The 27,856-nt window shown below is 39.4% G+C and overlaps 1 protein-coding gene across 11 annotated transcripts in view; it reads right to left on the reverse strand.

Moving 5' to 3' along the window:
* The window catches only part of KDM6A (lysine demethylase 6A), a 212,446-nt gene that overhangs the window by 74,563 nt on the left and 110,027 nt on the right, over positions 1 to 27,856 (reverse strand). For 4 of the 11 annotated variants that reach the window (XM_089665145.1, XM_089665153.1, XM_089665155.1 and 1 more), the window contains 9 exons: positions 27,673 to 27,766; positions 25,480 to 25,606; positions 12,394 to 12,492; positions 4,419 to 4,638; positions 3,805 to 3,939; positions 3,235 to 3,387; positions 2,813 to 2,905; positions 2,317 to 2,421; positions 1,776 to 2,171 (listed from right to left, as the gene is read on the reverse strand). In XM_089665145.1, coding sequence (XP_089521271.1) covers positions 1,776 to 2,171; positions 2,317 to 2,421; positions 2,813 to 2,905; positions 3,235 to 3,387; positions 3,805 to 3,939; positions 4,419 to 4,638; positions 12,394 to 12,492; positions 25,480 to 25,606; positions 27,673 to 27,766 — 1,422 coding nt within the window. The remainder of the gene's footprint in view (positions 1 to 1,775; positions 2,172 to 2,316; positions 2,422 to 2,812; positions 2,906 to 3,234; positions 3,388 to 3,804; positions 3,940 to 4,418; positions 4,639 to 12,393; positions 12,493 to 25,479; positions 25,607 to 27,672; positions 27,767 to 27,856) is intronic. The other 7 variants (XM_089665150.1, XM_089665156.1, XM_089665148.1 and 4 more) reach the window with 6 other exon arrangements.

Here is a 27,856-nt window from a genome sequence, read left to right on the forward strand (position 1 = left end):
TACCTTCACTTGGATGTTATAAGTTATAAGTAAATACAGCTGGATAAAACAAAAACTGTCTTCATGTCAGGCTGCAAAGCAACAAAATGCTATTTTAAAGGGGGGGGGGGGGGGTTGTGTGATTCTTTTCTATACCCACTGTATATTTGAAAATTGATTAATGCTGATGTACTGACGGCCTCTCATTTCTTGAGGTCCTAAAATGCCAGGACTTTTTTTCACCATTTTTTTTGACGTACTGTCATCACCAATTAGAGGCTATCACAGCAATCAAGTGAATGGGAATCAGGTCTACCAAATCCCAATTGTTTGTACAAGATCCAGATAGATCACTGACAGTTCGATTTCTGCGCTGAGAGCACACTCTCAGTATAAAACGCAGCAGTGCATATATGTGGTTCCATGGAAAAGACCCACTTCAGTGGGGCCACACATGTGTGCTCTTAGCTAGAAGGGGTGAAGTAACCTTGTAAGCAATTTGAAGAAAAATAAAAGATCAATAACACCTCCTGGTAAATAAAAAATAAGAGAAAAATTAAACATCAGTTAGAAATTTATGTTGAAGACAATATAATGCTATAACCATCTTTGGTATGTAAGGGGTAAAAAAAAAAACAAATCAAAACCTCTAGTACTGAGGTGGTCAATTTCCTTAGTTGAACTATGAACCTCCTAATTTAGCAATAACTTTGTCAGTACTTGTAACAGACTGTGTGGTGGTATTATTACCAAACATTCATTTATTTTCCATTCTATAAAAAGGCAAAAAAGATACTACCCTCTACACACAAGCACAATCTTTTTCCCAGTTTTGACCAGTAGTAGTTTTTAAATAGCTATTGCTACTTTAGATACAAGATACATTTTATTTTGAGACTTGTCCCTTCTTACATTCCTTACCCAAAGCCTCAAAGTTACCTGCAAGTTAATTTTTTTGTATTCATAGAACTTTATATACCACACTAACCAAATTAAGGAAAGCTTTAAAAAAGCCCAAGTTACAGTCAAACCATAGAACAAGGTTGCAAGAATGCAACATTCAATGATTACTTGGCTGCTGCAATTCTTGAACGTACAACACAAGCCCAAGAAGCTTAAAGTGAAACACCAGGAATTATCTTTTTTGCATGCTTACATTGGGTCAGCTTGGATTGATGTAAGTATCCATTGTATGGTATCCAGAGGGCCCCTGGTGATGCTGAAACTTGCAGTAGTCGTCTGGACTACATGCAGGGTGCTGTTCTAGAGGCTTCCTTTCTGCACACTAGACTAGAGGGTCCTTCCCCCAGAACCTATGTAAAAGAATGGCCTGTATTTTGTTTACAATGAATACAAGGCATTCCCTTACTGGACGAGGTGGAGGTCGTGATGCCATCTGCCATGCCTCTCTATCTCATCAAGGAGAACATCTTGTATTCATTGGAAAAAAGATATAATCAAATTAGATAAAAAAAGATAGTGCTCACTGAATGACAGTGGTGCTAAGCAATTTAACCCCTGTACTTAGTGTGCAGAGGAGGTGGCACTTGAGCAGTACCCGGAACATGACAGCACTGAAGAGCAGACTACTACAGTGATTTTTGGAGTAACCACTGTGGCCCTCTGCATATCACATAAGGAAACTTACATGAAGGCAAGAAGGAAAAAAGTAGGTATGGAAAGATTATTTCTGGAGTTTTGCTTTAACTGAACCCAATCATGCAAAAATAGGCCTGGTTACACTGTGAATAGGCAAAGCATGCATTTATTAACATAATTATAAATACCCCAGTTACCTGAGTGGAGTTAGATAGTTGGTTTTTCCACGGCTCCTCTGTGCTGCTGGTCAGGTTTGTGCGGTTATGAGGTAGAGCGAGTGCATTTCGCTGCGGGTAAGGCACGTTTCCATTACTTCCACTTCCTGTTATATGATTATTGCCTATCAACATAGCGTCTGTACTACCCATTGTCCCTGTGGTGCTGCAGGAAACTTGGCCTGCCGGAAATGGTCCATTAGCCACAGGCTGCACAGGGCAAGCTGGACGGATTCCAGGCTGAGTGACATTAAGCGCTCTGTTTAATGAAACTTGATGCTGCTGACCGGAAACAGAGTTTGTAGGCAGTGATGAGTCAACTGTTGGCCCATTAGCAATTCCAGTAGATCGTACCTGTGGAGCTCCCGTTTGTCTTATCTGTTTAAAAAAAAAAAGTCAAGATCTTGTAAGATATTAATTTTTAACTATGTAATGGTTGATATTGTACAGGCTTTTTTTTTTTTAAATGTTGTCTCAAACTACACTGAACATTGAACTGCATTGAACTATAAAGTCCACATACCTGCTGGTGCTGCTGCATTAAGACAAACTGACCCTCTAACTGTTCCAACAATGCTTTTTGCGCAGGATTTAAATTATTCCTGTTCGCTCTTAGCTGCTCCAGTTGCTAGAGAGAAGATATATATATATCATGTTAATTTGCACTATAAATATGTTTACAGTGCCAATAAAGTACTCACCCCTTGAATGTTTTAATTTGTATTGTCATAACACTGAATGACAATGGGTTACTTTTAATACCAATCAATGAGTGTTAACAGATATCTGTGCTGCAAAACAGGTTAAGTTTCCTAGTAGCAAAAATATTTAATCACCCATGTAGCCCTGAGCTAGATGTCAAAGCTGAAAGACTCTTGAGATTGTTCAGATTGTAGGAAAGGTATATATCTGTCAGTTTTATATTTCCACGCTAAAGTAATAAAGGCTTTAAAATGAGAATGACATGTTCTCACAAACAAAGCTGAAGCAATATGAAAAGGTGTACTATGTAGTCATACCTGTAACTTCTGTGGTGGCAAAGACCAAGAATGAACTTGTTGGGCTGGAGTATGTGGCGTTACATTGCCACTGCCCCAGGTTTCAGAAGTATTCTAAAAAAAATAAATAAATTCATTATCCAAAGTCCTATTACTACTGTCAAGTTGAGAATTTATGTTAGTTTATCTAGAAACATGGAAATGGTGGTACAACAGAAAACGTATCATTTTAATAGGAGAAAAGTTAAATAAAAAGAGGGGGGAAAAAGAAACCAAAAAACAATGGTAAACACTGCTGAGAAAATCTAAGCCTGAGATACACTCCCTGCATATAGAAACTCCCTTTATGAAAATGTCCTCCATCTGGTGATTATCCTGAATGAAGGTGATGGTTTAAAAAAACACAGCATGAGCCACATAAATTGTTTAGCTATGTAAAATACCTTTGCTGGACTAGAAGTTCTTTTCCTCTTGGCAGGACTTGAGAGTTCATCTACCTGGCTAGGAGTCATATGTAGTGGCAAGGACTGCTGTGAAAGTGGTGTTTGACTGAGGCCTAGTACAGATTCAGCATTCTGATGATGAGGTTTACAGGCCTAAGAATTGTAAGAGAGAAAATATGGGTCTATGTAATAGGTATCAGTTTCCATGCCAGGAGAGGACAGGCATTTAAACCACCTCTGGACAAAACAATATGAAATGTGGATCCACATACAAAACAATGACTTCAGTCCAGCAGTAAAATGAAAAAAGATGGATTGATGTGAGATTGTCTAAAAAAAATCAATATAGTTGGGCATTAAAAAAAATGAAGATCCACAAAGGTTCTTAGTTGGCACCCAAAATGCAGGGAGATTTGATCACGTTATCTAACTCTCAATAACTTGTACCTTAGGTATACACAGATAAAACCAGCTTGAAGCTCAAGTAACAAAAAGAAAAAGAAAAACTTGCTGAATATTGAAAATAAGTTTTAAAGCTGGGTGTTTTCAGAAAATACCCCAACTTCTCACCTGCTGTGCTGAGTTCATGGCACCCTGCCTGGAGGTAAGCTCTGCGGGGATTGGTAGGCTCCATGCCTCCTCAATACTAGGAAGCAATTTAGTTTTACTCTGTAGACTACCTTGAGGAAGGTTACACAACTGAGCCTAGGAAAAATTATTTGAAAAGGAAATTTAACACAGGCCTAATTTATTATGAGCATGTCCACTACAACTTCCTAACAAGAAGTAAGCTTTGTAATTCCAATTGTGGCTTTCTATAAAACAGATGTATAACAGGGTAACCAGAATACAAACCTTTGTGAGAATAAATAAAAATGTGCAAAAGAGAACTCTTGATGTTTGATAACAAGAGTTTGGAAACCACGGGACGTGTTTTCCTAAGTCTATGACAAAGAAAAATGTACACATCAAACAAAAAAATATACTATGTACAAGAAGAAAATGGGTAAAAAGCTTCTAAAAAAATTATTTTACAAACTATGGAAAAAAAAAAAAAAAGCACACAGATTCTTAAGAAAATGAAGGCTTGGCGTAAAACAAAAAAGCTCAACATATTCCTAAATTGTATGGTACATGGACATGCTGGAAGCTATTAAAAAACAAAAATAAAATCTAGAATGTACCTGTAAGTACTTAATCCGAGCTGCAAGTGCAGAGGAATTACTACAATGTTTGCTCCTTGTGGCATTTAGGTAGCATTTGATAGCATCCTGAGGTTGGTTGCAGGATTCATAGAGTGTGCCCAGATCCATCCAGGCTGCAGCATGGCCATGATCCAATTGAACAGCACATATATAGGCCTGCAAAGCATCCATAGGCTGATTCTGCTGTTGATACAGCACACTGTAAAATAAAGCAGTCAATACTAAAATTAACCATTTAAGTACCAGGCTACAATATCCTTTCATTACTGTGGATTGGCTGAGTACAGTGTATGTATGTACCCAGCCATCTACTGACGGCTGGGTACACAATGATCACCCTGCGGATCAGTCGCCTAACAGAGGATTATCCAGTGCCGATTATAAATGGTACTAGGTAAATAAAGTACCACTTATCCGCCATTGAAACACATTTAGCAGTACAAAAGGGATTAAAGCATACCTATAAACCCCCCCCTCCCCCTTCCCAAAACCCCGCCACAAAAATCGAATATATTTTAGATTATCAGCCCTTAAATGTGGTAGCTGCATTATTTGTTTTTCCCTGACCAACAACAAACTAAAGCCTAGAACACAAAATGAGAATAATTTTTTTTTCTATTTTGCATGCTAGTCTCTTATCGAAATCTAATAGGCTATATTGTGTTCTTTGGTTTCTGAGCATGCGTCTTGTTCACTCGATTTTTTTTATGAATACTGTACTGATTAAAATGAACATAGTTTGTTCTGTTATCTTACAAGAAAAAATATTGTACTTGTCCCTTTGGATAATTTCGCATTAACTGTCGTGATCAGCTCTCGAAAGCTGTGTACTAAAGATCAGGTTATCATACGATCACTCTGAAAAGGTTTTTTTTTCCGTCTGATATTCTAATGTTCTACTGTCCTAGGGTGACTCCTCTATCTATGGAGGAGCAAAACATCCACCCTTGTCTGGAGAGGGGTAGTGTTCAAGTCCAACCAAACTTCAGCTAATACTTTTCAAAGTGTAACTAAAGGCAAAACGTTTTTTTGTTTTTTTTTTTTATAGAGTGGAGAGGGATTAGAATTTGTCAAGTTTTTATTGCTGTCTGAGCTCCCTATTTAACTACTTGCCAACCGCAGATAGCCGAATGACGGCTACACTGCGGCCGTCCAGTTCTGGGAGGGCGTCATATGACGTCCTCTCAGAACGCGCTCTCCTGCACGCCCCCGGGGGCGCGCATCTGGCGATCTCTGTGATCGCTGTGTCCTACGGACACAGCTGATCACGTGATGTGGTAAAAGGCCAACCACAGCGGCCTTTTACCACATGATCAGCCGTGTCCAATGACACGCTGATCACCGGGAAATGCAATTGCCGGTTCTCGGCTGCACTTTCCTCACGCTGTCAGAGCGTGAGGAAAGTACTGCCGAGAACCGTCAGTTGTCAGAGCAGGGGTCGGCACCGATCATCAGGGCCACCCACCAGTTCCACCCACCGGTGCCCAGCAGTGCGCCCACCGATACCATCCAGCGTGCCCACCGGTGCCACCCAGCAGTGCCACCCACCAGTGCCCACCCAGCAGTGCCACCCACCAGTGCCCAGCGGTTGTGCCAGTCAGTGCCCAGCAGTGCCACCCATCAGTGCCCAACAGTGCTGCCTCATCAACGCACACCAGTGAAGGAGAAAAATTACCTGTTTGAAAAATTTTATAATAGAAACAAAGAAACTTTTTTTTTCTTTTTCAAAGCGGCGATTAAATACCAAAGATAGCTCTATTTGTGAGAAAAAAAATTATAAAAATTTCATATGGGTACAATCTTGCATGACCGCGCAATTGTCAAAGTGCGACAGCGCTGAAAGCTGAAAAGTGGCCTGGTAAAGAAGGGGGTATAAGTGCCCGGTAGGCAAGTGGTTAACTGTCCTGTTTACCATTATCATGGAAAGTGAAAGTAAATTAAAATTCCAAATTTTAGGTTGCCACCAGAACAGTGAGAGAGGAAATCTTCCAATGGGAAAACTACTTCTGGTGACACCCCAGGATGCCCTCACTTTGGATGGATTTTATCACTTCCCATTTTGGCTATAAGACAGGAAATGAAAGGAAATCTCCCCTATTGGGACACAGATGGCAAAAAAAAAAAAAACGCATTATGAAAAAATACCTTAAGTTACACTTTAAGCAATAACAGAACTAGTATTTTTTTTTTCCTTTTGGTAAAAAGGTTTTAAGTAAATTAAAAAAAGCTGACCACTGTTCAGCACCTGTCGGTTTGAAATGGTTTGTCTCAACACTTCCACTTTTGCTGCACAACTTGGTCTGTTTAAAGCAGTATTAAACACAAAATCAAAAAGAAATAACTGTTGAGCTACAATACGCCTCCCTTGAAAACAATTACAAATGTGATTATAGGATCTCAAAAAGAAAATCAATCCGTACTATACTGTCCCACCTAACTTAAGTTCATGAAATACTATTTTCAAATATAAACCATGCAATGTCCTGCTTGGATCTACAGAACCCCTCCCTTAAACTGTGCAAATAGTTCACCTACAATTAAAGTACATAAAGCCAAAAGAAATGCTCAATTACTAACCAGTGTACATAAAAATGTAAAAACAAAAAAAACAGTCTCTAAAAATAAATAAAATACAGTTACTAGAATCATACATTTTTAGTACAAAATATCCTTATAAAAGCGCTCATATTCTCTGGTGTACCAAAGTCCTTATGAAAAAGTTCAGCTAAAACAAAATTACAATAGCCAGTAGAAGCACAAAGATATTCCATGGATGCATCAACAACGCAATAGAATGGCATACATTAAAGAAGTACAGCCAAAACTCTTTTGGCTGTACTTCTGTGGATCACAGGAGTGCAGTTTGTTCTGTACTCCTGTGACCCATTTTTCGCCGACATCGCCACACAGCTGGTCCAGGCTGGAGAAAGATCCTGCCTTCAACGTCGGGATCCACCCCAGAGTCCGGAGCGGCACCTGGCTCAGCCTCTCAGTGAAGCGCTGAGAGCCTAAACCATCCGCTCCCTCCCCTTTCACAGCCCAACGCTCCAGTGACCGCTTGGGGGGGGGCAGAGCAGACAGCGGTGACAGAGAAGAACTCAGCGATCAGCAGTCATGTGATCACCGAGTTCTCACCCTTAGAGCCAACGAGGGACAAATGCAGTACAGTATGCTGCATCCACCTATGGAAGTATAAATGGGGGGAGCCCAACTTCTCTTTTAAGAATGCAAACCAATCACAAAATAGACATACAGCCAATCAAAAAGATCCACAGAAAACTACTAGGAATAGACAGAACAAAAAATTCCTTATGGCAGTAACATCTGCTGTTTTGATTTCCATATATCCCATCTGGTAGAAAATAAGGACAACATATCTTGTAAAGAAAATCTTTTCCATAAGCATAATAGAATCAACTCTCAAAATTATTGAATAAAATGGAATGCTATTTAATTTCCAGTGAAACGTTTACACCAAATTCTGACCCTACCATCTGTATGTCGCAGCAACCTATCTGCCCTTTCTCCTCTGATATCAACAAGGCATTTTCGTCCACACAATTGTTCGGTGGATATTCTCTTTTTCGGACCATTCTCTGTAAGCCTTAGAGATGGTTGCGTGTGAAAATCCCAGTAAATCATCAGTTTTTTAAATGCTCAGACCAGTCATCTGGCACCAACAACCATGCCACGTTAAAAGTCATCTTAAATCACCTTTATTCCACATTCTGATGCTCGGTTTGAACTTCCGTCTTCACCACATCTAAATGCATTGAGTTGGTGCCATGTAACTGGCTGATTAGCAATTTTTGTTACCAAGCAATTAACCAGGTGTACCTAATAAAGTGGCCGTGAGTGTATACGGACAAGATATCCAAAAACAGGGTGCAACTGGGAGGTGGGCAAACCACTAACATGAATTAAAGTATAAATGAAGGAAACATTTTTGGATAAAGTGGAGAGGGATTAGATCACCTATCAATTTTTATATAAATTTTTATTGCTGTGTCCTGTTTACTTTTATTCAAAGTGTCCAATAGGGACACCAGTTTTAGTGACCTGGGGTCCCCAAGAAACTCCCTTAATTTGCAGGGATTTCTGATCACTTCTTGTCTGGCTATGTGACAGGAGGTGGAGGTATATTTCCCCAATAGGACAAAGATAACACTACAGGGGTTATAACCCTCTCTTATGCTATCCAAAATGAAAGATTTGCCTATAGTTTTACATTAACTAGGGACAGTCTGTAGCCCAACAACCACTTCAGGGACCAACTACTGGAGCGGACACCAGTTGAATCTGAACAAGCCACCTGGTAAGAGGAATAAGACAACCAAATCAGGAAGAGATTGAGAATTACGCCGCCTAACACTCAAGTGCCAGGAAGAATGGTTACCTAACCAGTGAGGAACATCTCAGCATGGGGTAAGGGACACCAACCATAGACCATTAGTGTGAGGATGGTCAACCTGACCCAAGTGGAAGAGTGGAAAAATCAATTTTGGGACAAAAAAAAAAGGCTCCCAACCTGAACCATGGTTAACAAGGGGATATTTCCCTTGTAAGAACTGGATCCAAAACAGAAGAATTAAAATATGAAGTCCCGGTAGAAGGAAATCTAGAATTGTGCTAACAAAACAAGCGCAAAAAAACAGAAAAAAAACTATGGTTCGGGATAAGCGCTATCAGGGAAGAACCCCAAGCATGGCTTAGGTCAGACAACATCTCCAAGCAGTGTAGGGGTGAACAAAGTTCAACTCCACGAGGATAGGGACTTCCTCACAGTAAGACTAGAAGAAATGTTACTATCTGACAGCATTGAAAGCTAACTCAAAACATCCATCAGCAAGAAAAATCACCCATTGGGGAAGCTCTAAAGAAAGAACTTGCTGAAAACCCTACTTATTCTGGAACTATGGAGCAACAGCCAGGAGACCTATCAGCAATCACCCAAGCAGAACCAGAGCAAGCAAGATAACTAGAGAGATTTCCACCTCTCAAGTCTGCAAAGTAAGCAAGACAGGCTGGAGACCAGCTTGTTCAGCACGAAGACTGATTATGAAACTGGTGTCTCCCCCATGTGCCTGGACCACTCCCTCATGTCCAGATTAGACAGTTGGAAAAAATGTGTCTTCCTGAAGATTGCATCCAAGCCAGAACCTAGTTATGGGAAGAGAAGAGTATGGAGAAGGAAAGGAATTGCTCATGATCCTAAGCATACCACCTCACCAGTGAAGCATGGTGGTGGTAGTGTCATGGCGTGGGCATGTATGGCTGCCAATGGAACTGGTTCTCTTGTATTTATTGATGATGTGACTGCTGATAAAAGCAGCAGGATGAATTCTGAAGTGTTTCGGGCAATATTATCTGCTCATATTCAGCCAAATGCTTCAGAACTCATTGGACGCCGCTTCACAGTGCAGATGGACAATGACCCAAGGCATACTGCAAAAGCAACCAAAGAGTTTTTTAAGGGAAAGAAGTGGAACGTTATGCAATGGCCAAGTCAATCACCTGACCTGAATCCGATTGAGCAAGCATTTCACTTGCTGAAGACAAAACTGAAGGGAAAATGCCCAAAGAACAAGCAGGAACTGAAGACAGTTGCAGTAGAGGCCTGGCAGAGCATCAAAAGGGATGAAACCCAGCGTCTGGTGATGTCTATGCGTTCCAGACTTCAGGCTGTAATTGACTGCAAAGGATTTGCAACCAAGTATTAAAAAATGAAAGTTTGATTTATGATTATTATTCTGTCCCATTACTTTTGGTCCCTTAACAAGTGGGAGGCACATATGCAAACTGTTGTAATTCCTACACCGTTCACCTGATTTGGATGTAAATACCCTCAAATTAAAGCTGACAGTCTGCAGTTAAAGCACATCTTGTTTGTTTCATTTCAAATCCATTGTGGTGGTGTATAGAGCTAAAAATGTTAGAATTGTGTCGATGTCCCAATATTTATGGACCTGACTGTATATACAAAACAATAAAACCCTCAGTTGTGGGACTTTAAGGGCAACCAAAAAGAAATTGTGAACAATGTTACAGAAAGCATTATACAATCTTTATTGGTCCAAAAGGAAATAAAAACACTAACCCCTTCAGCTCTGGAAGGTTTTACCCCCTTCATGACCAGTCTGTTTTTACTATTTAGCACTGCGCTACTTTAACTGGTAATTACGCAGTCATGCAACACTTTTTTTGCATTATAAACTAAAAAGACCGAAAATTAAAACAAAAAATCTTTTCCCTTCTGCTGCAAAGCATATCCAATAAAAAAAAAAAAAATGATGGTCACTGTTTGGCATGTTGACAGCAGAGCCCACCCTGTAGGGTAGAGACATATTAGAATATTTATTACAGCACTGCATGCTACAGTATGTCACTTGGGAAATGACGTCCTCCACGCTTCTGCTGATGTAAGATTTATATCAGAAAGTATAAAAAAATGCATATCTTGGTGCAGGGACGCAAGTCCAAAAAATTCTTGCTGGGGCAGTGGTGGTGGTGGGATGACTTTCTAGTTGTTTCTGCTTTGTGCCCGGAGAGGCGCTTTATATGAGTAATTAATTTCAGGTACTTATATAGTGCCGTCAATTTTACGCAGCGCTTTACATATATATATTGTACATTCACATCAGTCCCTAACCCTCAAGGGACGTACAATCTAAGGTCCCAAACCTACATTCATACATACATACTAGGGACAATTCAGACAGGAGCCAACTAACCTAGCAGCATGTCTTTGGAGTGTGGGAGGAAACTGGAGCACCCGGAGGAAACCCACGCAGGCACAGGGAGAACATGCAAACTCCAGGCAGGAGGTGCCGTGGCTGGGATTCGAACCAACTACCCTAGTACTGCCAGGCGGACGTGCTAACCATTTAGCCACTGTGCTGCAACAATTATATTGACATGGGCTATATAAACAGTACCTTTCTTACAATAATATCGCTATATATCTAAAAAAGGAAATGTTGGGGTGTTAGTTCTTTATTTCTTGGTTTAGAAACATGAACCTGATGTGAATTAGCCACATAATTGTCCTGGATTTTTTTCATTCTGCTTGTGTCAGGATGTTAAATGTATGTGGACCCAAAACCTAGTGAAAGGTTTTGCTTTTTATCCACTTCAGGACTGCCTACCGCAGATTTACTGCAGCAGAGCGGCCCCCCCGCACCTGGGCATGTACTTGATCCAGCATTTCTGGGTAGGGGGGCGTGCGCCACCCGACCAGTGATGTCATTCACTACAGCACAAGCCAATCAGTTATGAAAATAAAATAAAAATTCCAGTAGACGCTATAGCTTTCACACAAACCAATATACAGTGATTATTGGGATTTTTTTTTTTTTTACCAAACACGTCGCAGAATACATTTTGGCCTACATTTGTAAAAACACATTTGATTTTTTTTTTTTATATATATATATATATAACTAAGGAAAAAGTGTTTTTCAAAATGTATAGAAAAAAAAAAACCCAGTGGTGATCAAATACCATCAAGAGAAAGCTCTATTTGTGTGAAAACAATTATATACATTTTATTTTTGTAGTGACAGCGCAATTGCGGGTTAAAATAGCACAGTGCCGAACAGCAAAAAAATGCCCTGGTCATGAAGGGGGTAAAAGTTTCCAGAGCTCAAGTGGTTATTTTGTATGCAAATCTGTAATTTACCCAGTTTAGCTGCAGGCTGTGCTTAGCAGAGTGGTAACTTTTATATTATTAATTTTATGCTTACATATCATGCAGTCTGCCAACAGTACAAACACGTACTTTGAAGAATAATAGGATATGAGTGTATAAAGGCAAACTTAAAAAAAAAGGAATAGTTGATTTGAGTGCAAAATTAATAAAGGCAGAAAATGTTGTGCATAAAATGACATACCTAGCTGAAAACCAACAAAACAAAACCATGTAGATACATTCACAGAACTGATGAGCAGTACATACCCTATTGAACACCATGTGTCAGCACTCGCTTCTGACTTATCAATAGATTGCCTGTAGGATATAAAAGCATCCTGAACCTTCCCAATACTGGAGTAGCACCTGACAAAGAAAAAAAAAATATATGAGTATGATAAATGTTCAAGCAAATAATAATGGTTCAAACTGCATATATTAATAACTTTTAACAGTTGCATGTTAGGGCATGCATTTTAACTTTTAGAAGGTTTTCTTCTGTTTTGTTTTCATTTAATAATTTTTTTTTTTTTTCTTACAAAAACAGGAGAAAAAAAGAACAATTCAATAGCTGCTACAAAATCGCTTGTGTGACATGGGTCTAAAGGCCCCTTTCATGCTATCCGCTGCAATAACGCACCGCATAAGGCACATTAACCCATAGGAAAGCTGATATGAACCTATATTTTAAAGAAGCATAATGCAGGAATGTGTTGATGTTATAAAAACTATAGCAGCATAGGCCCGAACTAAAGTTTTGTTTTTACACATTGGTGCCATTTCACTAGATTGTACATGTAATTTTTCTATTTTATTCTAAAAGCATTCAAAAAGTGTACACAAATATAGCATGGGTGTGCAGCATATCTTTGTGCGAGACGTTTAACTATTGCAAGTGTATCTCACGAATTGGTATTTTTTTCCCAATGAACAACTCATGAAGCGTAATTACACAAGTCTGAAGCAGTAAACCTTTAAAAGGAATAACATTCACAATTCTTGTAAACCAACTTTTACATGCAAATACAAAGATTGATTAAACAACCAGAAACAATAGACAATGTCTACTGAACCTTAAAGTGAAGCAACCCTATTTACAGTGCATTCATAAAGTAATCAGACCCCATTGATGTTTTTCAGTTTAGCTATGTTGCAGCCTGATACTGCAGTTAAAGACAAAGAAACGAAACCAGCACTCAGATCTTCATGCAGACTAAAAGGAATTCACAATGGCAAATGAAGAGGTGCAGCCCTTCAAAGATCGGGAAATCTGGGTACTAATGAAGAAAAAAAGGGCACACTCTTATCGTGCATTACTGTGGTACACCACGTATTTATTGTGTAATCAAATAGATATATACTCACAAACCAAAGGATAATAAAAGCAGTATGAATAGTCCGCAATGGCAGTCAATGCAATGCTGTGCCCCAATTGGGGATCGGGAGACGAACCCCCTTCCTCAGAGCTGAAGTGTGTACCTGAGCATATATCTATTTGATTACACAATAAATACGTGGTGTACCATGGTAATGCACGATGAGAGTGCGCCCTTTTTTTCTTTGTTCATTGATACTACAGTTATTTAAATTAATTTTTTTTCTGCTTAATCTACACTCAGTACCCCATAACAACAATGTGAAAACAGAATTTTAGAAATGTTTGCAAATTTATGAAAATGGAAAAACCTGAAATATAACATTGGCATTCAGACCCTTTGCAACAACACTTCAAATTTATCTCAGGTACCTCAAATTTTTCTTGATTGCCAAGATGTTTCTACACCTTGATTGGAGTCCACTTGTGGTAAATTAAATTGACTAGACATGATTTGGAAAGGCACACCTCTATATAAAAGGTATCTCGGTTGACAATGCATACTGTATCAGAGAAAGCCATGAGGAAAAAGGAACTGCTTGCAAAGCTCAGAGACAGGACTGCAAGGCACAGATCTGGGAAAGGCTACAAACAAATTCTGCTGCATTTAAGATTCCCAAGAGCACAGTGGCCTCCATAATTCTTTAATGGAAGAAGTTTGGTACAGCCAGGACTCTTCCAAAACCTGGTTGCCCAGCCAAACTGAGCAATCAGGGGAGAAGTAGTAAGAGAGAGGAGCTATAAACTGATGGTCATGCTGACTGAGCTCCGGAGGGAGATCCTGTGTGGAGATAGGACAAAGTTCCTGAAGGACAACCATCACTGCAGTCCTCCACTATCTGGGCTTTATGGCGGTGTGGCTAGACGGAAGTATCTCCTCAGAGCAAAACACATGAAAGCCGCTTGGAATTTACAAAAAAAAAAAAAAAAAAACATCTGAAGAACCCTCAGTGGGCTTTCATGTGTTTTGCGAATGTAATATTTTAGTTTTTCATTTTATATACATTTGCAAACATTTCACTTTGTCATTATGGGGTATTGAGTATAGATTAATGAGAAAAAATTAATTTAAAGTGGTTTTAAATACTTAACAGAGAAGTATGGGAATTTTTTTTTACTTACCTAGGTGGATGGAACATCGGCCTGATGCTGCATCTGTCACCCCACCGGCTCTAAGGGTGAGATCTTACTGCTGCTGTGAGCAGACAGCGGTGACTGTCAGGCACTGGATCGCTGGGCTGTGGAGAGGGAGGGAGCAGCTGGCTCAGGCTCTCAGCAGCTTGCTGGGAAGCGGAGCCAGGTGTCACTCCAGACTCTGGGGTGGATCCCAATCATATGGTCACAATCCTTCCTCAGCCTGGACCAGCAGTGACTAATAATAATCACTGTATGAACTGGTTTGTGTGAAAGCTATAGCGTCTACAAACGATGTTATAAATACTGGAATTATTTTATTTTCATAACGGATTGGCTTGTACTGTACTGAATGACATCACAGGTCAGGTGGAGCACACCCCCTACCCAGAAATGCTGGATCAAGTACATGTCCAGGTGCAGGGGGGCCGCTATGCCGCAGTAAATCTGCAGTAGGCAGTCCTGAAGTGGATAAAAAGCAAAACATTTCACTATGTTTTGGGTCCACATACATTTAACATCCTGACACATGCAGAATCAAAAAAATCCAGGACCATTATGTGGCCACTCCACATCAGGTTCATGTTTCTAAACCAAGAAATAAAGAACTCCTAACATCCCAACGTTTCCTTTTTTAGATTTATAGCAATATTATTGTAACAAAGGTACTGTTTACAGGTGAAACTCGAAAAAATTAGAATATCATGCAAAAATTCATTTATTTCAGTAATGCAACTTAAAAGGTGAAACTAATATATGAGATAGACTCATTACAAGCAAAGCAAGATAGTTCAAGCCGTGATTTGTCATAATTGTGATGATTATGGCTTACAGCTCATGAAAAGCCAAATCCACAATCTTAGACAATTAGATTACATGCAATCAATAAAACAAGGATTGTACATAGAACAATATCGGACCTCTGAAAAGTATAAGCATGCATATGTACTCAGTACTTGGTTTGGCCCCCTTTTGCAGCAATTACTGCCTCAATGCGGCGTGGCATGAACCTATCAGCCTCTGGCACTGCTGAGGTGTTATGGAAGACCAGGATGCTTCAATAGCAGCCTTCAGCTCTTCTGCAATGTTCGGTCTCATGTCTCATCTTTCTGTTGGCAATGCCCCATAGATTCTCTATGGGGTTCAGGTCAGGTGAGTTTGCTGGCCAATCAAGCACAGTAATCCCATGGTCATTGAACCAGGTTTTGGTGCTTTTGGCAGTGTGGGCAGGTGCCAAGTCCTGCTGGAAAATGAAGTCAGCATCCCCATAAAGCTCGTCTGCGGAAGGAAGCATGAAGTGCTCCAAAATCTCCTGGTAGACGGCTGCGTTGACCCTGGACTTAATGAAGCACAGTGGACCAACACCAGCAGATGACATGGCTCCCCAAATCAACACAGACTGTGGAAACTTCACACTGGACTTCAAGCATCTTGCAGTGTGTGCCTCTCCATTCTTCCTCCATACTCTGGGTCCTTGGTTTCCAAATGAGATGCAAAAGTTGCTCTCATCAGAAAAGAGGACTTTGGACTACTGAGCAACAGACCAGGTCTGTTTTTCTTTAGCCCAGGTAAGACGCTTCTGACGTTGTTTGTTGTTCAGGAGTGGCTTGACAAGAGGATTATGACATTTGAAACCCATGTCCAGGACCCGTCTGTGTGTGATGGCTCTTGATGCACTGACTCCAGCCTCAGTACACTCCTTGTGAAAGTCCCCAACACTTTTGAATGCCTGCTACTTGTGCACCTTTTTCTTCCACACTTTTCCCTTCCACATACCTTTCTATTAATGTGCTTTGATACAGCACTTTGGGATCATCCAGCTTCTTTTAAAATTCCCTTTTGAGGCTTTCCCTCCTTATGGAGGGTGTCAATGATGGTTTTCTGCACAACTGTCAGGTCAGCAGTCTTTCCCATGATTGTGATTCCTACTGAACCAGACAGAGACCTTTTAAAGGCTCAGGAACCCTTTGCAGGTGTTATGGCTTAATTAGCTGATTAGAGTGGGACACTTTGAGCCTAGAATATTGCCTTTTCACAATATTCACAATTTTCTGAGATTGTGGATTTGGGGTTTTCATGAGCTGCAAGCCATAATCATCACAATTATGATAAATCACAGCTTGAACTATCTTGCTTTGCATGTAATTAGTCCATCTCATATATTAGTTTCAACTTTTAAGTTGCATTATTGAAATAAATGAACTTTTGCACGATATTCAAATTTTTCGAGTTTCACCTGTATATAGCCCATGTCATGTCAATATAGTTGTTGCATTACTCATATATTACTCATATATGCACTTTTGATTAGATTTGTTTAGGTTCCAATAGTAATTAAAGCGCCTCTCGCCTGATGTGACAGAAGGCGGAAGCAGCCGGATGAATTCTGAAGTGTTTAGAGATATACTGTCAACCCAGTTTCAGCTAAATGCAGCAAAGTTGATTGGACGGTGCTTCACAGTACAGATGGACAATGATCCTAAACACACTGCAAAAGCAACCCAGGAGCTTTTAAAGGAAAAGAAGTGGAATATTATGCAATGGCCAAGTCAATCACCTGATCTCAATCCAATTGAGCATGCATTTCACTTGCTAAAGGCAAAACTACAGGCAGAAAGACCAAAAAACAAAGAACTGAAGACAGCTGCAGTTAGAGTCTGGCAAAGCATCAGAAAGGAGGAAACCCAGTCTTTGGTAATGTCCATGGGTTCCAGACTTCAGGCAGTCATTGCCAGTAAAGGATTCTCAACAAAATAATAAAAATGAACATTTTATTTATGATTATATTCATTTGTCCAATTACTTTTGAGCCCCTGAAAATGGAGGGACTGTGTATAAAAATGGTTGCAGTTCCTAAAATTGGTACTTGATAGTTATGTTCAGCCCCTTGAATTAAAGCTGAAAGTCAGCACTTCAAATTCATTTGAAATGTTTTGTTTTAATGTATTCTGGTGGCATACAGAGCCAGAAGTATGGAAACTGTACCTGTGTCCAAATATATGTGGACTTAAGTATGTGTGTGTTATATTCAATCCTAGATCTGTTTGCTCTTGTGCCAAATTGTATTGTAAGTGTACCTTTTGTAAAAGGTACAAAATTGTATCTTTATTTTGGAAAGCGCTGCGCAAACGGTTAGCGCTATATAAATCCTGTATAATAAATATATATATATATATATATATATATATATATATATATATATATATAGAAGACTTTTACCTAAAGTAGAAATAAGGGCATTTTGGATAGGGTAGGGTTATAACAGCTGTTGTGTTTTTGTTTTGGGGTGGAGGGGTTGCATCTGTGTCATTGGGGAGATTTACCTTCACTTCCTATCCCATAGTCACAACAGGAAGAAATAATGAATAACCTCCAAAGTGAGGGAATTACTGTTCTGGAAACAATCCAAAATGTGGGATTTTTTTTTTACGTTCAAAGATGACAGTAAACAGGACAAATAGAGTGTGTGACTGAGGGCACACACAACGACAACCTGCCAGGTATTCTAATTCCTCCCCATTCTGTCCAAAACTAATTCTGTCCAAAACCAAGTATAACAAAAAGCAAAATAGTTTTGGATAGAGCAGAAAGGGATTAGAATAGCTGTCAAGTTTTTATTGCTTTGTAAAAAATCCATCCAGCTCCACACCCTTTTGTTGGGAGTGCATGGCTACCGGTGACTTAGTCTACAACAAACAGAAGATAGCCAGCACTCAACCAGTTGACAGCAAGATTTTATTTAGGTCACTTTGCAAGAGCAATGTACAAATATGCAGAGTAAACTATAACACACCAAGACAGACTTCTTTCTCAAGACGACAGATAGCAAGGAGTAATATAATTCACATACTTAAATACACTTTCTATTAGGGAAACTTCACCTCACCTATGCAGTTACACGCCTCAAAACATGACTAGCCAGACGGTGAATAACTTTAGTGCAGTCAACCACAATGTAACATGCAAACATTTCATTACAGCAGAGCTCCGTGCGCTGGATGCAGGTAAATGTAGCACTGTATGGACAACATGCGCTCCAAAAATGGGAACTAAGTTATGCACTACACTGAAAATCATCACAAGGCACCACCCAGTCATGTGATCCAGTCAGCAAATAAGGGTATACCACTGTATCCAGGCCCTGTATAAAGGTCCTAGTCATCATGTGATCCAGTCAGTGAATAAAGGTGTACCATCCAGGTCCTGTATACTGATACCGTGCAGATGAGGGGCATTACAGAAAATTAATGCAATCATCATTTTGCGTTCCAAGTACCCGGAGTCGTTACTAAGCTCCAAAAAAATCAACCAACCTGACCTCTTATGCCAGTCTGATCTGGATGATCATGAGAACCTGGGATGCTGGCCTGGCAGTAAAGAGGAATGCACTCTACTGTTGTGTTGCACTGTGACCAAACAACAAACCAAAAACACATAATATAAACAAATAATTCATTCTTAAAGTGGGTGGAGTAAAAAAAAAAATTGATCAACAATCAGGCAAGAAAGGCAGGTAAGACACCATGGTATTAAGGACCCTGAGAGCCACCGACCACAGGGTATAAATCCAATAGGACTCTTTTGGAGTAATGACCGATTTCTATCGCTATGGGAAAAATATGGCACTAGATCCACCACCATACCTCTAAAATCATGGGGTCTGGTGGTGTGATTGTACAAAATGTACAGCTATTGGCTTTTTAGGATTTAAAGCTTTCTACAGAAAATGGCTCTCAACGCCCACCAAGATGTCACTGTGATGTTTCTGGAAGCAACATTTAAAGCAACCAACAAAGAAGAAGAAAAAGAAATAAGAAAGTTCTGCTCTTCCTAAACCTCCCTTCCTGCTCTACAAGTAATGTCAACAGCTTTTTTTTTTTTTTGGGGGGGGGTTGTTACCTAGTTTTGACAGGTATCCGCACCCCACTTACACTGAAATCACCTAGGCAATCCCACTGGAAGTTTGCCCCCCTCCCACCCTGCAACCTCTTGGGAAATGTCATAGGTCCCAAGAGACTGTTGGGCCATTCACATGGTGCATTGTGGTACATGCCTACGCAGTGGAGAGCTGGCTGTAAAGCCACAAGGAGTCACAGCTGGCTTCCCACACTTGACATGGAAGCACCAAAACCCGAAGACTGGCAAACTGACTGGGTTAGGACAACGCTGGATTCCTGGACTTGTAAGACTCTTATCAAAAGAGAACACTAACAGTATTTGCAGCTGTTAACTTTCACTTTTCTTAGACTTGACTAAAGAACCTATTTAATTTAAAAATGTTCTGAATATCACAATCAGTTTCACTGCAAATACAAAAACTCACAAACTGTGAAAGCGGAAGATTTTTGAAATGTCTGGGATGGGCAATTGCAATAGTTTTTTTGCTATCTGTGGGTTCGGAATACAGTTATTTTTTTACATTTGCTTTCCTCCAGAACACTGGTTACCACATCAAGAACTGTTATCTGTGCCTAAGAAATCTTGTGGTTAAACACAATGGAGGGAAAAGGTGCAGATACCGGACAGTCTTCAAAATTCTTGTACCCACCCCCTCCAGCTGACACAAAAATGTCATCTATATATTGGAGACGTGTGTACATAGCTCAAACAAAAGGAGGTAAATGTGATTCTCTCCTAGGAAACCTACGAAGATTAGCGAAGGTAAGGGCAACTGAACTGCCCATGGCTGTGCCACTAGATTGCTTTCGCAGGGAGTTTTCGAATTTGAATAATTTTCCACTATCATCTCTAAGCCCTGCAAAATAAACTCAGAAGGCAAAGTAGAATCATAACAAAAAAGTTTCACAGCTTGTATGCCTGCTCATTAGGAATTTTGGTATACAATGCTGAGACATCCAAGCTAGAAAAAAAAAACATTTGTTGCAAATTAAGTTACCAATGCATTAAAAAAAAATCATCTGTATCCTTTTAATAAGATGGAAGCGTTATCAAGGAATATGGCCAGCAGTTGAACGATACTATTAGAAACCAAGATAATTTGGCAATATTTAAAGGTACAGGGCCCTTGTAGATGTTAAGCAATCCATATACAGCTCGAGTGGTAGGAAATACTGTGCCACCTTTTTCTGATAAACATTGATTAACAAAACTCAACTCCATCAGGGACCTAATTGTATTAACCACTACCCCCCTCCCCCTTCCTGACCAAGCCATTTTAGCGTTATGGCGCTGCATTACTTTAACTGACAACTGCGAGGTCACGCCACTCTGCACCCAAATTAAATTTACGTCCTTTTTCTTCCCGCGAATAGTGCTTTCTTTCGGTGGTATTTGATCGCCTCTGCATCTTTTATTTTTTATATATAAAAAATATAAATATATATATATATATATATATATATATATATATATATATATATATATATATGTATGTATATGTATATAAATAAATAAAAGGCCTACAATTTTAAGAAAAAAAAAAAAACTATTTTTGACTTCTTGCTATTAAAACAATATTTAAACAAATCAAATTTCCGCATAAATTTAGGCCAAAATGTATTCTGATCAATGTATTTGCTAAAAAAAAAAATCCCAATACGTGTAAATTAATAGATTTACATGAAAGTTATAGTGTTTACAAATGGCGGTATATAGACTGGGATTTTTATTTTTTTACTAGTAATGGCGGCAATCAGCGACTTATAGCGGGACTACAGGACTGCGGCGGGCATTCTGACACTGGGGGGAACTGACATCCCCAGTGAAAGCAATACAGTGATCAGTGCTAATAAAAAGCACTGACACTGTACTAATGGCACTGGGCAGCCAGAGGTTAACATGTGAGGTGATGGCAGGGTTAACTGTGTGCCGGTTTACATAGTGGGCTGTGTTTGTGCTTCACTGTAAGCACACTGCTTTGTATGGTTGTGCTATGCACAGCCTTGCAAAGCAGTGTGCAGGAGCCGACAGGGGGAGAAAACTGTATTGTTTACAAACAGTTCTTCCCTCTGTCGGAGATGCTCAGCAATCACTGGGCGCTAGCGAGTAATTACCGGACGGGACCCGGTGATTGACAGCCGAGGCCGTGAATGGTGCGCCCCTTACCCAGAACTGCAAAATCACGGATGTATATGTGATTTTGCGCACCTGTGCCGCCCAGTAGCAGTACTTCTGCTATAGGGTGGACGGGAAGCAGTTAATAACTGTAGCTGTAGAGACCACTGTGATCTGAGTAAAAATATTAGAATATTCCGTTAGCTCCAGGATACCATGTTGATAATCAGCTTAGTCCAGTATCACTATACCTCTGTCCTTAATCAGCAGGCTTCATGATGATCAATTTATCTTTCTTCAGTAAAAGAATGGCTTCCTTTTCCTCTTTATTACAGTACATGTTTTTGGTTTTTTAGATATGCGTCTTGATGGCTCTAATATATTTGTTTCAGTAGTCCCGAAATCACAATCGGGTATGAAATTACTTCTGATGTGGCATTAGGGTGGTGTAGAATTAGTTAAAAAAAATGTTGGCATAATTTTAACTGCCTTTCATATTTGAACAATGCAGCCTGTAGATGAAATGCATTGGTATTATGTGTGAGACAGGACGAAAAACCTCTTTGCAGTATTTTCATCTCAGCATTGGATAGCTTTCATTTGGAAAGATTAAATAAATATGACTGCTTTTGTTGCTTTCTTCTATTCTCTACACAACCTCAGATTTTCCCTTCTTGTTTTAATGCTTCTAACTGTCCCCCTTTCTCCTCCATCAGTTGAATCTCCTAAAAAAGTAATGCTACTTGTACTACTTTTGGGTTGAATTACTATCAGTTAAGTTATTCTCTCTCAAAGGATCACTGGAAGATACAGGCAATGATTTATTGTAGGTTATTTGATTCCTTGCTGTCTGCCACCCTAAAAAAGGGATCACCCTGGCCACGAAACCCATTTGTGGTATGGTTTACTCTGCATTGCGCTTGCAAAATAACCTCATTAAATTTCTGTGGCTGACTGGTTGAGTGCTGGCTCTCACTTCTATTTAGGTTTTTATTGCGGTCTGTGCCCCTATTAGGGAAATTCACCCTCCCTCTTAGTCATATTTACTGTTATCATGAAGAGTAAAAGTCAAAGAAAATCCCAAATTTTGGGTTGTCACCAGTACAGAAATAGAGGGGAACCCCAATGGGAACACTAGTTCCAAAGACCTTGGGGACAACCAAAGAATCCCACATTTTGGAGAGATTTTCTCTCACTTCCTGTTTTGGCTATGGGACAGGAATTTAAGAGAAATCTCCCCAATGGGACACAGCCAAAATTGTCAGGGGGTTATAAGGCAGAAACGCACAGTAAAAAATATTTTCAGAAAAATAGACAAACAGGGCCAATAAGCAGTGGATGTGAAAGGATTATTTTTAGAGAAGAATATGGTTTAGGGCAATTTTGTGACATTTCATAACCTAAAATATAAACCCTCACCTTGTAAAACAATAAAAACAACTCATTCCGATTAAAATAGAAATCAAAATATTTGTGTATAACTATAAAACAATTGTAAATAACTTTTTTTATGATCAATGGGAGCAGAAGTCTGATCATTGGAGGATAGCACACTGAGTTCCTAGCACAGCTAGAGAACTGATCATGCTTCGGTCTCGTGAAGGGCAAACACTGGCATGATACTAACATTGCCCGATGAAATCTGAGTGCAGGTTGAAATAGACACTTTACTCCCAAGGAATACATTAGAGTAAAAATGCTTGCAAAATTGTCACCAATTGGCCAAGATCATAAACAGTTGAGCAGAGGGATTGGGGGGGGGGGGGGGAAAGAAAGCTTTATTTCTGCCCAGGACAGGATCTGATCTGTCTTGCCGCAGCAAGGCTTTTGGTTCCTCCCTGATGACTGAATAACTGATGTACACCACTGCCATGGCATTGTCCTGCTTAATCTGAACTGGATGACCTTCCAATAGGATAGTCCAACTTTGTAGAGACTGTCAAATGGTTTGAAGCTGAAGATACCAATCAGGAGATGAACTCCTTTGTTGACCAAGTCTCCTACCCCAGGCCAATAGATTGACATCTGTTATTAGGATGGACATCAGACTCCAGAGTCAAACTGCTGATTCACCAGCCCTGGAACAACCTGGTCCTTTGTACAGACGAAGTGGTCTGTCTAGAGACAGAATGAACTGGTCCCATGACAGATTGTTGCATCATGGAGTCTGCAATGAAAGTGGGTCCACCTTAAAAGAAGATATCATCAGACCTAGGACTCCAAGGATTACACTACTGCCAAGGATTACTACTACTTCAAGCGATGAAAGTTCAGGGTCCATCCAAATCAAAGTCTGAATGGTCAACATCATGGTGTCAGACAAAGTCCTAGTCAACTGCTCTTTCAACACTGGGTGTCCAAGTATTCCAAACTGGGGATGTGACAAGAATGCATCACAGATAGTACTGGGACCAGAAACCTTGTGAATATCTGGAGTGAGGATGAAAGCCTGAAGGGCATGGCTATGAACTGGTAATGTAGGGCCCCCCTAGCACAGCTCAAGAACAGCTGATGTGCTGGAAAGGTAGGCAAATATAAGTAGTCAACTCTGATGTCAACAGACAGCAGAAAGTCTTCGAGGTGAAGGAAGATGACAACAGATTTACTAGATTCCATGCAAATTTTTTTTACTTTAAAGAAGACATTCAGAGCTGTGAGATTCACATTGGGGTGAAAGGCCCCCTTTGGACTTGGAATGATGAACGGGGAGTAAGACTCCTGGAACCACAGGAAATCGGGGGCAATGGCACCTTGATCCAAAAGAACCAGAAGGGCTTGATGGAGATTTTTTACTTTAGATGGTGGCATAGGAAGATTGGAAGTGAAATATCAAGGAGGCGGCAGGGAACCAAACTTCAGTTTGTAGCCTGAGATACCAACTCCTGGGCACAAGCATTTGCAAAGCAACTGGGTGTACCTTAATAATGCAGAGTAAGGCTTATAGGAGGATTGAGTGCCATGTACATTGAGTGCCATGACATGCAGGTGGATGGGGAGCCATGTTTTTTTTTTTTTCCCTTTTCTTTTTTTTGGAAGGGGGGGGATCTTGCTGTGTAGGTTTTATGGGGTGAAGAGGGAAAAGGGATGATTCTTAATAGACAGAAAGGGGGAAGACTTTGCAGTCTGTTCCTTAGACTTTCCACTGAGAAAGGTGGGTTGCTCCTGCTACCAGTACCTTTATGATGTGGTGCAAAGCTGGTCTACAAAGACAAGGCCATGTGGATTAAATACTTCATTTTTTTCTAAACACAAGGATACCACAGGGCCAACACTTTCTATACATATGAACTGACTGGAGACTTTTGTGAACAGCCACATTTTTTTTTTTAATTCAGAAGAGATATATCTCTTCTGCATTAAAATATTCTTACCGGCCTGTTTGCACTAAACATGAAGATGCTTGACTTCATTGTACAATTTCGGCACCTGCTGAGATGAACTCCTAAGCATGCATGAGAATGACATCATCGCGGTCCAGCTGATCAAAATAGCTGAAGATCACAACCAGGAAGATGACTGACCGAACAGTTCCTGGACACTGCATCATTGGAGTGGATACAAGTATAGTTCCACTTTAAGGGATTCTGACCAGTCAGACAGTCAGGCAAAGTAAAGTCAAAATCTAGAACTGGATAAAACGTTCAGCACTAATCAACGTCCTATACATCCGGTAGCCGCTAAGACACTCTTTCTTTGCTATATCCCCAACCTTTCCTGCTGTGGCAGACTTGTACTAGTTCAATATAATATAAACAGTACAAAATACATAGTAAAACATACAAAACACAAATACATTCAACAGCATAATGATTTAACAAAGTAAAGATTACCTTCCAAGAAAATACCAGGACTGACCAGAGTTTGGATCAGCCTCTAATGATTTCTGAAGATACTGGATGGCATAGCTGGCCTTTGTGGCTTTATCTCCCAGCTGATCTACAGTGTGATGCATCCATCCTAGGATAATAAAAGTACAATTATGTTTTCATACTTAAAATGAATTTTCGAATAGTACCACAAATCGCCATTAGACTATTCTTCTTGTAATCTCCTGCACATCAGCACTCAGACAGGTATAAGAAAACCGCACAGTAAACCAACTAGGCTTTACTGCCTCTAAAATCCTTGTTTCCTCACTTAAAAGTTGCAGCTCTGGTCAAACTATATTCACTGAAGTAGTTTGAGTTTTGTATAGCATTCAAAATGGGTGACTGGATTAGAAAACTGCACAAAATCCTTTTAAAAAAAAACCAAAACAAAAAAAACCAGAAGAGTTTACACACATACGTCAAGTGCGCTTACAATTTAATTACACAATAGTGATATCATTTTGTTGATGTTTTACCCTTTACATGAATACCATTACACATTCCTTAGTGTAAAAATGTGAGCCATAGTTTATTTGTAAATTGCTACATGCTAAAATCTGCATCTTTCATGGGCACTGGGAAAAGAAAAAAAGGCATTTTTCGGTGTATCTTTTATAGAGTCAGTTTACCTTAGATACTCCATTATGAATCACAAGTGGATTTGATTTTAAGTAACTTTATGAGCTGCAGTGTATTGTTTGTATTTTTGTATATTTAAATTTTTTTGTAATTGTAAAAATAAACTCATCAATTAAGGAGACATTGTCTTTTTTTTTTTTTTTACTTTAAACTTTTTTTTTTTTTTTAATAAACGTCTATACTCATTTTTATGTTTTTTTTTTTTTTTTTTTTAAATAAACATCTATACTTATTTTTATCTGGTTTTTTTTTTTTAAATAAACATCTATACTCATTTTTATCTGTTTTTTTTAAATAAACATCTATACTCATTTTTATCTGGTTTTTTTTTTTTTTTTTAAATAAACATCTATACTCATTTTTATCTGTTTTTTTTTTTTTTAATAAACATCTACACTCATTTTTATGTTTTTTTTTTTTTTTTAAACAAACATCTATACTCATTTTTATGTTTTTTTTTTTTTTTTTTTTTAATAAACATCTATACTCATTTTTATCTGTTTTTGTTTTTTTTTTTGTTTTTTTAAGTAAAACAGACATTTATATCTTAAACATTTCCCAGCTGTGAAAAAGCTTAGGGTCAGTTAATTTTCAGGCTGGCTTCACATAATTACAAGTATTACCATGCGCTGTGATGCGCTTTACAAAAAAGGGTCATGTCTGCTTTTGTAGAAAATGAATGGGCTACTAATAATGCAATGCATAGAGTACACAAAATACTGCTCTTAAAGCAGAGTTCCAGTTGAATAAAATAAATAAATAAAAGTCAGCAGCTACAAAAACTGTAGCTGCTGAATTTTAAAATACACACTTACCTGTCCCTTGGTCCAGCGATGTTCTCACCACCGCTGGCTTAACTGACCGTCTTCTCTCCCCAGCACCAGCATCTTCAGTGTGGACAACCGCCTGTGACAGTTTGCAGACCTGTCACATGTCCCAGAAGAGTATGTGGAGGGAGGGGGGAGGACAACTTCTGCTTCCGATTGCCTTAAGCGACCGCACCTGAAGTGGAAGCAGGTACCCTTCTCCCCCTCCAACTCCTCGATGGTGCCAATCCTTAACAGGGAGCGAGGGACAAAGCCTTAAAGCAGAACTTCCCCTTATGGGTGAAGCTCCTCTTTAACTGCACTGCAAATGACCAGACAGGTCCGAAGGGACCCTTAACACTTTGCCAACATGGGCAACTACATGATCCTTACAAGGCTATGGTCATATAGGCCTTGAATAAAGAAGAAAAAGCAATGAAAGTAAATGAAATAGTGCATGAAAAACGTGATGCATATATTCTAACCAGATGGTTGAGGGTTGCCTAGCAGGCATTCTTAAAACACCTGCCAAATGTTCAAGTTTAAAAGACTTGTGAAAATAGATTATCTGGACTTTAAATTGTGTTCCCATAGTAAGGATAACAAAAAATTAAGATAAAATACAAAATCAACCATTCTTTCAGTAACAGTATCGTAACTTATATCTGACTGCTGAATAAACATTTTAATAAAATATAACATTTCTCACCTAACTGCTGTAGAACAGTAGCCTTTACTTGTGTAGGAAGGTTTTCAGTCTGCAGAAGTTGCTCATATGCTTCTTTTGCAGAGTGGTACTTTCTCTGTTGACAGAAATTAAAATGTTTACAAAATATTAATGCAGAATCAATACAACATTATATGAATTACATTAGCTGCCAATTTGTACATGT

This window comes from Staurois parvus, unplaced genomic scaffold (assembly GCF_062004578.1).
Source record: "Staurois parvus isolate SC_StPar_1 unplaced genomic scaffold, SC_StPar_1.0 ptg002140l, whole genome shotgun sequence".
Classification (NCBI taxonomy): domain Eukaryota; kingdom Metazoa; phylum Chordata; class Amphibia; order Anura; family Ranidae; genus Staurois; species Staurois parvus.